The sequence below is a fragment of the Phasianus colchicus genome, chromosome 20 (genome assembly GCF_987193195.1).
Source record: "Phasianus colchicus chromosome 20, bPhaCol1.hap1.1, whole genome shotgun sequence".
In the NCBI taxonomy this organism is placed as follows: domain Eukaryota; kingdom Metazoa; phylum Chordata; class Aves; order Galliformes; family Phasianidae; genus Phasianus; species Phasianus colchicus.
In genome coordinates this window covers 8,346,242-8,358,550 of record NC_143455.1, presented here as the reverse complement: position 1 = coordinate 8,358,550, position 12,309 = coordinate 8,346,242, and the positions used below count along the sequence as shown (strand labels likewise).

Here is a 12,309-nt window from a genome sequence, read left to right as displayed (position 1 = left end):
GAATTATAAGCTTCACAGAAGAACAGTCTCTTTTCAGCCACTAAAAAGGATTTGATGCACAGCAGAACATAATTAAAACTCAGAACAGCACAGAGTATGTCCTGCCTGAGAAATGATTCCCTTTAAGTTTTCTGCAGCTATGACTTAGGGTCATTCAAGTTCTCTATGGGTATTACACTGAACTTGTATACAACATCTCATTTTGAATGAGTATTACAAAGTAATCTGAAAAAAAAGAAAACCAAATAATATTTAAGCCTTAACATTGATTGAAAATGACAGTTGGCTGTTATAGAACTGTTTTTTTTTCCCTTCAAAGAAAAGCAGTTGTGCAAGTAAGCGCATGGACAAGCAAATCTTTGTACGAATGTAAGGTAAGCTTCTAAAAGCATTAAGGAGACTTCAGGGGACCCACAGAACAACTATGATTAGGAACACTTCAGCTTACCTGCTTGCCTTAAATCCTTTTAGTTTCTGTACAAAGAATGATTCAAGAACTTCTGCACATTGGTAAAAAGGAGAGTCACTTGGATTGTAGTAACGACAGTTATCAAAAATTTTGGTCATATCTGCCACAAACTCTGTGACCTTTTTGTAGTAACGCTTCAGTATTCTTTCTTCCATGGTGGCAAGGTCTTTAAAAGAAAGCATAGATTATTAAAGTGAGGCATTTTCATCTTCAACAGAAGTTAACGTTATCAGAGAGCAGGAAGCAAAGCCTACAGAAGTTCAGTTGTATTTCCAGGAACTCAAGTTGTGACATGTTAACACCAGTAAACCTCCTTTAGAATAAGCACTTATGCATGAATGTGTCATGTGCAGCTGAATTAAAAAGCACAAGGTGATCTTGCAGATGTTGGTTTCTTGCAGGAAGCTACTTACTATTCCTGAAGAAAGTAAGGAAAAAACCAGAAGCGTGAAAAAATCTGGATTCTTGAACTTCACTTTCCTTATAGCCCTTACTGGGACCGAGCCAGGTGTGTACATTTAATCCTCTAATCACCTGGATTCATGAGTTGCTTTAAACAAATTTTCTATTTCCACAGGAATATGCATATTTATCACATGGGACAGATGAAAAATTTCAAGTGCACAACCACACAAAATACTAGTGCTTCCACTCCTACCAACTAGATACATTAATGAGACAGGAATGACAAAGCAGTAATTGTTCTATTTTAATGCAGATGTAAATTAAAACAATGTTTAACTGGAGAAACAATGACTTACCTTTGGAAAATGCCCTTGAAGTGCTTATTTTCAAACACCAGTTATGGAGAATGTATGAACACATAGGTGGGCAGGATTACCTCGTGTATTTTAAAATATGCATATTTACTTGCAGTACTTACAAGCACAATAGGTAACGAACTTGATATTCCTAATCCCAAAACTACTTGCTCATCATGAGATTATTCTAAAACACTTACCCATTGGTTCTTTAATAACACCATAATAATCTGGTGCGTCATTGGGGTCTACTGGTTCTAAGAATGGCCAGGCCATCTTGTGAGCCTGTCAGGAAAACAACAGGTAATTAGCAACAAAAAAATAGCACTATTTAGTAGATACTTTCACTAAGTAGTAGTGATATGCTTAACATAAGTATTCCACAGTACAATAATGCCAGTTAAGTCACAGCTGAGATGGTGGCACTTTGCACAAAATAAGGTCTTGCTCTAGATTATTTTTTTAAAAAAGGAAACAGCAACTGGAAGAGAAATCAGAATTCCAAGACTCATCAGATAGCTCTTACACAGTAAAGCATCCCACCCTGCTGCAGTTTGTGTTCTCACCTGTAGAGAGCGTAGTACTCTTCTTAACCCTTCGTAATCTTTATCGGTCAGTGGACTGAGCACAGTCATGGCATCTTCTGTGGACTGACATTGTGGGCACACATACTCATCAATGAGATCAGCCTCACTTTGCAAAATGCCAACACACCGACCATGATACCAGTTCTGACACCGGTCGCAGCCAATGTAAAATCTGCAAGATCCAAAAATACGTTAGTGACTACATTTATTTAAATTAAAGATTACATTTAAAAACATAAACCTGCAATCCCTTGCACACAAGATACCCGACACAAATACAACAGTATAGCACGTGACATTTTGGACTGACAAATTCTAATTACATTATTCAAACTGCTTTTGTATTTACAGACTAAATTACAGAACATTTCACAATTAGTTACTGAATTTTCTGCTAGACACTATCAAGCATTCAAGGTTTCAAAATCAGCCATCTGCTTTAGAGCTGAAAGGAACAGTGTAATGCCAGCAATATCTCCCAAGCATTCCCAAACAATTCAAGGTACATTTTCTGCAAACTGGACTACAACTGGGCTCCTATTTCACTCTATACAAACATTTTTCATATGAAAGCATCAGTGTTGTAGTTGAATACTGAAGAGGGTATTTACGACTCAAAACCTTACAAAAAGATGCCAATCACATATCCCCATACTGAAATTATGCTTTCTATCCAGATCAGACTATAGCACAAAAAATCCACCGAATACCACATTTGACAATTACTGAAAATGAATTTGTATTACAAATGAATACAATATATGCAGAATAACTTTTTTCTTTGTAAGGAACAGGTAACCAAAGTCAGAGCAGTTTGCTACCTAGACATTAAATAAGAGGTTCTTATCAGAACTCACTGTGACTCATCATAAGGTGTTCTGCAGATACAGTACAATTCCTCACTGCTGCCCTCTTGTGCCCGTTTACAATCATTACAGATGTACACATCCATTTTCTTAGCCTCCTTTTCTGTGATGCCAACACATTCTCCATGATACCAGTTAGTACAAAGATCACAGCCAATATAGAACCTAAAAGTATTCACAATGAAAATGACAATGTAATTGTCATTTCAAATGGCATGGCACTTTTCCCTGCATTTCTCTCTGATGCACTTTCTTGCTGGCCTACTTTCTTCAACTTTCTCTTGTTTTCCCTGCTTCCTAGCATTCTATCCTTACAAGCTAACATCTCATGCTGCAGCTATGCTGTTGATAAGGTCACTTGGGTCAATTTTAAATTGACAGTTCATTGAAATGCACATCAATATGTAACCAGACCTTGACAAAACCGGTCTAAAAACACATCTCCAATGTGCGTGCGAAAATTTGTAAAAGGCACAAAAAGACAAGGCCAAAGGAAAAGATATACATTTTCAAAATTGTAGCTCAAAAGCTACTTAAACATTACTTTAAGGTTTGAAAATGTAGGTCTCAGTTAATTTAAAAAACAAAAGCAAAGCGCAAACACCAGCTAGGAGTTACAAGTATACTACAAGGAACATGCATACCAGCCATGTCTACCATACAAATTGGTATAACATGATACAAAAAAACTGAGTCAGGACATGGCTGTCATAATTTTAATTTAGGGCGTGGGGGAGGCAGGCTGAAAAACAGAGATTCAGCTACTCGATACTGCAGTAAACTGGTACGTTGATCATTTTTCAGAGAACAGTGTCTACTCTCAGACAGCTACGTGACAGAACCAGATGTGATATGACACAACGTGAAGGGAACCAGATACAGAATCATGTGAATGGGACCTTGCACAGAATGATGTGACAAAACTCTAAAATATTATGCAAGGATGTTTGACATTTTGTGTATGGATACCTCAGAACATACCTGTGACTCATGGAAACCGACCAGATGGGCGAAGTTACACATTCATTCTCTGCCTAAGCAAAAGCAAGCTGACCCTGGGGATCTTCCTAAATCTTACAGACCACCAACCACCTGCACTATGTTGCTTTATCAGTTTCTGGAGCCCTACCTAATTCATCAGTGTTCAGCCAACCACCTCTCAGCACACACCAGCAGCAGGACAGCAGCTAGCCAATGCTCCACGAAATGAACACCCCGCCTTCCTGGGTGTTTGCTCCATTTACTCCAAACCTACCTTTCCATTTTCAGTCAGACAAATCCTAAAAATGGCACAAACCAACCTTCCATCAACAACAGATCAACGCAGCTCCCTCTAATAGCTGTCAGCAACAACTCAGTCGTGGTCTTTTTCCCAAAGGGGATCAGACCTAGCTGCTCCTATCTGGAGCCAGAAGCTAAAGTGAAACTCACCACCAGGATGTTAAACAGGCTTCACATTATGCTTTAACAAATTAGCTGGAATATAAGTAGGAATCTTAGAATGATGCCCTTGTTGACAACCCTCCCTACAATATACATAGAACCTACAACCCTGGTGTGAAACCAGTGAGAACTAAATGTAAGAGCCTAGCAGTAGAATAAGTAATACACAGAATTTCCTTTGTGGACTTACTAAATCCTAATGAGTATAGGGCATTTGAAACACATCTCAAGTAATCTTTTCAGATTCACATCTATCCTCTTTAATAAAGCAGAAAAGAGACACCAGCACAAAGAGGAGTATCTGATGTGTATATGCACATATATAAAAACAATGTTTATCAGGAAGCTCTTTTAAAATTTGCCTAATTGCTTTCCAAATAGTGAGATCATAATATAGCTCAATAGTACAGTCATTGTTTTTAGGAACATAACATTCAGAATTGACAAGAAGCAAGCAGAACAGCAGAACTGAATCATATTGCTCAGGGCACTGATCAGTTAGTAACATCTCATTACCTTAATTCTATGTATTTAAGCACAGTTATTGATTCAGGACACCAAAATTCACACTATGACCATATTTTTATCAACTTACACAAATGCCCAGTGAAATCAAATGAAAACCAAATCCTTTTGCTCACAGAATTTGTTCATCCCATCTCACTTTTGTGACAATTCTACTGCTGACTAACAACAGCAATGCTCATACAGAGCAGCACTCAGTTTCACAAGAGGAGAGCAGATATCCTCCTCCTAGATTTCCTGTCATTCAGTGAACTTAATACAGTTTTCTTATTGAGACAGACAAGATACATATGCCTTAGAAATAGTAGTGAATTACATCCAGGACACTGGGAGTCCACAGTTTAGAAAGAGATGCTAGCACAGATAGCCTACAATTTCCCACACTGATGTAATACTGCAGTGGTTAGAACTACTGAGCACCTAAGATTAATAAAAAAACCAACCCAAAGACCTCAACTGAATTTAGTAATATTAATTAAAAAAAAAAGAGGCTAGAAGGAACTGCAGGAGATCCTCTAGTCTTGATCCCAAGTTTGAAATAAGAAACATTCCCAGAATGAAAACACTGCTCCATCTCTATGGTTCACCTCTGTTATCAGTATTGAAAGGACCACCAAATGGCATCAATTAATACTTTTTGGCATCACTACTCATTAAGCAGATAACATACTCACATGGAACTGGTCTGAAGTCGAATTTCTTCTACACACACATCTAGACAGCTATCAGATAGTAACTATTACTAAGCATGTTAATCACTTCTAGCTTCAGCAGAAATGCTTAATGCTGTCCCCTGCCATCCACAAAGTCTTCCACTCCAGCATTTAATAATGTTCTTTGCAAGGTTTGTATATAGCATTTCCTCTTTCACAGAAATATTTTTCCTCGTCCACGGCAAGAAACAAACCATAGGGAACTGCAGTTTTCACTTTGTCAAATGCTCACACGCTTAATTTTTGATCAAGCTTGGAACATATGTTAATATATAAAAATGATTTCAACCCAAAACATTCTCCAAAGTGAAGTGCAGTCAAGTAACATGGAAGCTCCTTTACCGGCTAGCAATTAAAAAAAAATAATGATTTATTGGAAGACGGTACCAAAGCTAGTTCTAAAGAGCATCAGCCACCTGTCCAGTTCACAAGAAACTGCTCACACCAAACTGTCACTTGCTTCCGAGGCAGAGGCAAACGGCAAAAAGAAAGAATAACAGAGCGGAGGAAAAAAAAAAAAAGAAATGTGCATGTGAGACAGAAAGATCATACAATGGAAACATGCAAACAAGTAGAAATATAAGTTACGTACATTAAAAGATAAATCAAGTATGTTAATAGTTTTGTAACTGCTAGTGAAAAAGAGACTTCATTCTCTACACCTTATTGATCACTGCAATAACACCTGATACTTCAGTTCTAGAACTGCCTTACCACTGCTAGCTAACTACTAAACCTACATCTAACAATACACATCAAAAACCAATGGCGTTCACTACTCACTTAGACTCATCATAAGGCGTTTTACAGATGCAGTAAAGCTTTGTGTCCTTCTTTGTTTCCTTTGAGGTAGTAGAAATCATTTTCTTTTTCTTGGACTTGGAAGCTGACAAGTCTCTCTCCTCATCTCGCTTTCTCTTCTGGGAGGATATTGGCATTGGGACTGTGGTGGAGGAGGAGGAGGTGACGCTGGCTGTGTGGTGCTGTGGCGGCGATGGCAGTGCTGGCGGTGGTGGTGGTGGGGTGGCAGTGGCAGCAGCTGCTGCTGCGGCAGCGGCTGCAGCTGCAGCAGCAGCAGCTGCCTGGGCTTTTTCTTTTTCTTTCTTAATTTTAGTCAAGTCTCTCTTTAGCTCCTCCTGAAGTATATTAAATAGAGAGGGAGGCACTTCACATGGTTATTCCAGAACAGGTTTAAAACGTAGACATATATCCCCATGAGTAATTGAAAGAAAAATAATTCAAGTCTTCCCAAGGTGCAAACTGTTAAAGTGCACAACCTACAATGTTAAAGGATAGCACTCTTGGCACACCATGAAACAAGAAGCTTGAAAAGGACATACATTGGCTTTGCAGAGAACCATGCATACAAAACCAGACCTTCTTTCTGTGTGTTTCTTTAAAAGCTCACTGAGAAAATAGATCAATTAAAAGTTAATGCTGAAACATTGCCCCCAACTTAAAATCAAGTAAATCTGAGAATAACTGTCCTTACCTGCACTTCAATTTGTAGTTCTTTGTCCAGAAGTGCTCTTTTTTTCAAGATTTCAGCTTTGAGCTGTTCTTTGTGCTTGAAAAGTAGAGCTGACAGCTTGGTAGCATTCTGTTTACTACGCTTCTGCTCCACACTCTCTTCTCGCTTTCGTTTCTTAGCTGCCTGCTTCTCTTCTTTATCTATCTTATCCAGAATATATTTCATCACTTGGTTGCATACAATCATTCTGGCGAAGAAATAAAGAAAAAGTATATTGTGCTGAGCTGCCTATCTATCCCCAGTTGAGAGAGCAGAATCATGTAGTTCTCCAGTTTCTGGAAGCTTCAGGCTAAATTATTATGTTTATTAAAATTAAATGGTAGATTTAGTAATGTATAGCTCCCACTCATTCTTTACTAGATCACCACTGGGAAATATCAAGTCATGAATTTAAAGAGGGCTGATATAAACGTCATTCAACCGATTCCTGCTTTTCCCCTGTAAAACTCCTAACAAAGTTTAGGCTTCACTACGATCAGAGACATTTTTACTCAGCTCAGTTTCTACTAACCTGTTGAAAAGAGCTGGATTTTGTTTATTTTGATGCAGGATGAAAGCCATGCAAGCTGGAAACCTACAACTTGCTAAAAACTAGTTCTTACCCTTTCTAAGCACCAAATATTACTAAGATTTTGTGCTTTGGCATAGGGATGACAAATATTTTTCAATGTAAAGGACCGAATATAAATAAAACAGTTTTAAATTTCCTCACTGCTGGCAACAAATGACTATTCTTCCATGTTTGCTGTACATCCAACTACAGTCCTCTTTCCCTGCTTACTTGTTCTGTCTATTTCACTTATTTTGCTTTATTTTTCCAGAAGATAATAAATATACTTTGATTTCCTTTCCCATTCTATTTTAAACTTCCTAGAAAACTAAATGCTTCTTGTTGCCAGAGTGACCATGAAAAATAACTCACTGACATTTGATCCGAAATCAGACAAAAAAGCTCTGGCTGGAAAAAGTAGCTGCTGCTACAGAAATCCAATTCAAAATACCAACTTGACTATCTGACAGCATTCAGTGAGGTGTATATGACAACATTTCTTTACTTTTTAATCAAATTGTGAAACAAGTAACATCTAGCTGTACCACTGTAATCAACAAAGCTTTTTCTCTAACTTAATGATAAAAAGCTTATAAAAAACACTGTTTTCTTACTAGGTGACAACACACAACTGTAGTTATCCAACTATAGCAACTATCTGAGATGATGTCAAGATAAACTCAAGATAACTGACAAGCACTCCAACTTTGTGCTTAGCAGCTCCAAGTTCCAATCTAAAGATACACCATGATGCATATTCACCTCTGATTTTCTTCCCTCTCAGTTGGAGTCAGTGTCTTCTTTTGTTTCAAGTGTTCTATGACAGCATTCTGTTTCATAACCACCTGCAGAACAACAGAGAACCCAAAAGAAAATATGAAAGCTTAAGCTGGTATTTCACAATACTGCTGGGAGAACCAGGACATTTCCTAAGTTACAAGAAAAAAAGTAGCATTTACTTCAGTAAGTGAAAAAATGGAATTGATTTTATCAGGGCAGCACTTGTTTAAAGTAATTATTTAAAATCTGAAATATTTTAAAATGAAATTCAAAATTGACACCTCCTCCACTTCCCAAACAGAGTAGGATATTTTGTTTATGCACAGTTTAAACCTAGGGACTAAACATATGTTGACAGTATTTCTTCAGTGATGGTACTTTTATTTAAGAAAAAAAAGTAAGAAAGAAGGTAAGATTCTATTATATAAATGTTGGTTTTGTTTGTTTGTTTTTAAAGCCCCGCAGCCATCCAACAGCATTACATTTCAGATACCTCTTTGAAACCTCAGTTCCTTATAGCAGGCAACAAAAGTACTGTACACGTGTTCTGAACATCAGCTCTCCTCTCTATAACCTATCTTTCCTGAACTGAGAATAACGATATACTGTCCCAGCAGCTAGTGGTAAGCTGAATCAATGTGCCAAAAGACTGCAAAGATGGTACAACTGACTTAATGTGCTGAATTAATGTAGAATATTCAATTAAATTGCCAAAACCAATTGTATGCTAGCTTCGAAAGAATCAAATTAACTGCCTATCAAATGTATTAACATTATTAACAAGAACAGGCATTTATAATGAAATTTCTTTCATTCATTAAATTTTTATTTTCTTCTGTTAACTTTACCTGTTTCTGGATAATGTCACTCTGATTAGAAGCCTGAAGGGTGTGCTCACGTTTAATTTCTATCTGTTGCTGCTTTTTCTTCTGTTGCTGCTCTCTGAGCTGCTGAACTCTCTGCAGCTGCTCCTGAACACTAGCTGCTTGAACTGTTACCACATTCTGAATCTGGTGAGCCTGTACTGGGCTACTTTGTTGAATCTGAATAGGTAACTGAAGCTTGATCTGCTGGGGTACACTGCCTTGTTGGGCTTGTATCTGAGCCACAACATGTGACTGAAGCTGAGAGAGAACTTGGACTTGTTGCTGAAGCTGAGGCACTGTAATAACTTTAGTTGGAGGCTGCTGAAGTTGCAGCTGAGGACGAGTTGGGGATTGCACAGGAACCTGATTTAAACTTTGAGTAGTTGGAAGGGTTGAGACCGAAGTCTGAACCTGAGGTTGTAATTGCTGCAGCTGAGGTTGAATTTGTATGGGAGCATGGGGCTGCATCTGAATCTGTTGTTGGGTTGTAGTCTGCACCTGAGCTGGTTGCTGAGGCTGGACTTGGGACTGGCCTTGTGGAAGGACTGCACTCTGCGGCTGACTCTGGACTTGCGTTGGAGATTGTCCTTGAGCCTGGGTCTGCACTGGAGACTGCACCGGAGATTTAGATGACTGTGCTTCAGGTGTGACAGGAGAATCAAGAGATGTTGGAGTTTGAGATTCAGGCTGGGTCTGAGTTTCAGGCTGAAGTGGTGGCTGTGGTGCCTGTGGCTGGGTGGGGGACACAGGTTGAGCGCTCTGATTCTGTGCTTGAGGCTGGGCTTGCTGCTGACTCTGAGGCTGTGGCTGAACTGGTGGCAGCACTGATGCTGGCTGTGCCTGTAGAGCTTGCTTCTGATCTGTAGCTGTGCAGTATTAAAATAAATTTTACTCACTTCAAATGACAAGTCTACGAGCTTTACTCAATTGAGCTCTCTAGAACTACTGTAAAAGTCTATGACGAAATTCAAAGCATTTCCAGGCTTATAATACATTTCCTATAAATTTACTTTTAAAATATACTTTCTTCAGTTGCACAAGAATTCTATGCAAACTAAATTGAAGCCTTTTTTTCTCTTGAATAGAATTAATGCTTACCTGAGGTTGAAGTGGAAGCTGTTGTTGTAGTTGTGCTAGCTGTAGTAGCAGCTGCTGGCAGTGGGGTGAAAAGGAATCTCTGAATTGTACCATTTGGCATAGCTGCTTGCATAAGTTGTTGTCCTGGACCAGGTATTACAGTCACTCCCTGAGGGATTAATTGTAGTTGACCTGTAGTTTGACCTTGTCCCTGAATTACCACTGTTAATCCTTGATTGCCACCCTGAAAAATATTAATATTGGTGTATTAGTGATACAATTCTTAGACAGACCTTGCTCAAAATCAGAATAACTGTAGTTTCGGATTTCAGAATTTAATACTTATATCATTTATTTTCTACATACCATTTTCCTAAAATACAAAAGCAGCTCTGAGTTAATGAAATAGTATAAAACTCCTTCAACAATGCTATCAACAGATAACTAAGCTGGAGTTAACAACAAATATTTTCATCCAAATACTGGCAAGAACCCTACCCAGAAAGGTATTAAAATGGAACATCTCTGTTCCTAGAATTTTCAAGCAACACCAGAGAATGGATGCTTCCTCAAGAATTCTAACCATTTTACATCAAAGTTCTCTGCAGTGCAAAGGTTTCCTTAATGATTGGGAGATCCAACTTAACTCTGAGCTCCTATGACTGACTGATCAGTTTGTAACCTGTTGTAAATTTCTGTTGCTTAAGATGACACTTTGGACATTAGAGTTCCAGCTATCAGTAGTGTTATAGAAACACTTCAGTTCCGTAAATCAGATAAAATTCCCACTCATGACATCACTCTATGCTGAGAAACAGAGAAAGCAGGGTATCATCACAATACCTAGATGTCTAACTCCATATGCTAGGAATTCACAGAACAGAATGGGGGTCTCAAAATAAATAAATAAATAAAATCTTGAGCCTTTTTCTACATAGCAAAAAATCTTACTTGGCCACAGGCAGCCTGTACGTTACACATTGAAAATAATACTTATTGTGGAAACTGGCAGAAGCCTATTTTTACACTATGCATAATTCTAAGTTTCTGTTTTTCCCAACAGATCCTAAGGATTTGAAAAGCTCTAAGAATTTTTTCCTCTCCCAGATCGAGAGACAGTTTTTCCTCTGAAATTCAGGACAGTATGAATCAAAACTAAGTTTTCATACAACATCAGAAAATAAGGAAAAAACAATATGTTCCAAAGGTCTAAAAAACTGTCCATAAAAATAATAACTATGTCCCTTAATGCTGTTAATGCAAAGATATTTTTCTATACTGCTAAATTTTCCTGATGCTAGTTATACTACTGGGGAATACTGTTGGAAGACATATTTAAAACTTTACATATGCTATTTAAGCTTCTTTCAGTCAGGTCATTCCAAATGAAGGCTGAAACATAACCAAGAACATAAGTTTACAAGAAGATGAACTACAAGTTTGAAATTAAAATATTTGAGAAAGTGTATCATAAGCACAAGCGTATTTTCACACTCAGAGGCTATTTTTACCTGTCCTTGTGTTAGCTGTGTAAGTTGGGCCATGGTAAGTTTCACTTGCCCCTGCTGAGGACGAGGGGGCTGCGATGTGGTTTGTGGCTGTATTTGCTGAGGTGGTGCTCCAGGACTTGTTACAGTCTTCTGTCCAGAACTAGTAGAAGCAGTGCTGGTACTAGAAACTGCTGTTGAGACAGGCTGACCTCTGATTATCTGAGTCACTACCTGCTGTGACTGACCTGTAAGAGAATAATTTGTGATAAGGAAAAAGAAAAAGTTTCTAATATTTTAGTCATTAACACTATAAACCTTTGAATCATAACTTCTTGTAGAAATGTATTATCAAACAAGAGAAGCAAATATTGCAATTTGCACAGGAATTTCCATTATAAACCATTTTCCTATATGGTTGATTGAAAAAGGTCTGTGAAATGATTTTTATTTTCATTCAGTTCACATCTCTACAAGGAACTTCAAACAGTTTGTTTTTTTTTTTTAATATAGAAAGACCCTCACAATATGAAGTTACTCTGAACCTTTTTCTTAAAAAAAGACAGTTTTAACTATTAGATTTCTACCAGCATGTTCAAAAGTCAAAAAAGGCACTTGTTACAGGTCAAGCACTAAAATGAGGTATTTTTGCAT

At 37.9% G+C, this 12,309-nt stretch overlaps 1 protein-coding gene across 11 annotated transcripts in view; it reads right to left on the bottom strand.

Moving 5' to 3' along the window:
- The window catches only part of BPTF (bromodomain PHD finger transcription factor), a 47,857-nt gene that overhangs the window by 3,683 nt on the left and 31,865 nt on the right, over window positions 1-12,309 (bottom strand). For 7 of the 11 annotated variants that reach the window (XM_090121747.1, XM_090121749.1, XM_031598805.2 and 4 more), the window contains 10 exons: window positions 11,680-11,903; window positions 10,190-10,412; window positions 9,074-9,957; window positions 8,208-8,290; window positions 6,857-7,082; window positions 6,148-6,500; window positions 2,675-2,848; window positions 1,797-1,989; window positions 1,431-1,515; window positions 449-635 (listed from right to left, as the gene is read on the bottom strand). In XM_090121747.1, coding sequence (XP_089977873.1) covers window positions 449-635; window positions 1,431-1,515; window positions 1,797-1,989; window positions 2,675-2,848; window positions 6,148-6,500; window positions 6,857-7,082; window positions 8,208-8,290; window positions 9,074-9,957; window positions 10,190-10,412; window positions 11,680-11,903 — 2,632 coding nt within the window. The remainder of the gene's footprint in view (window positions 1-448; window positions 636-1,430; window positions 1,516-1,796; window positions 1,990-2,674; window positions 2,849-6,147; window positions 6,501-6,856; window positions 7,083-8,207; window positions 8,291-9,073; window positions 9,958-10,189; window positions 10,413-11,679; window positions 11,904-12,309) is intronic. The other 4 variants (XM_031598811.2, XM_090121753.1, XM_031598806.2 and 1 more) reach the window with 2 other exon arrangements.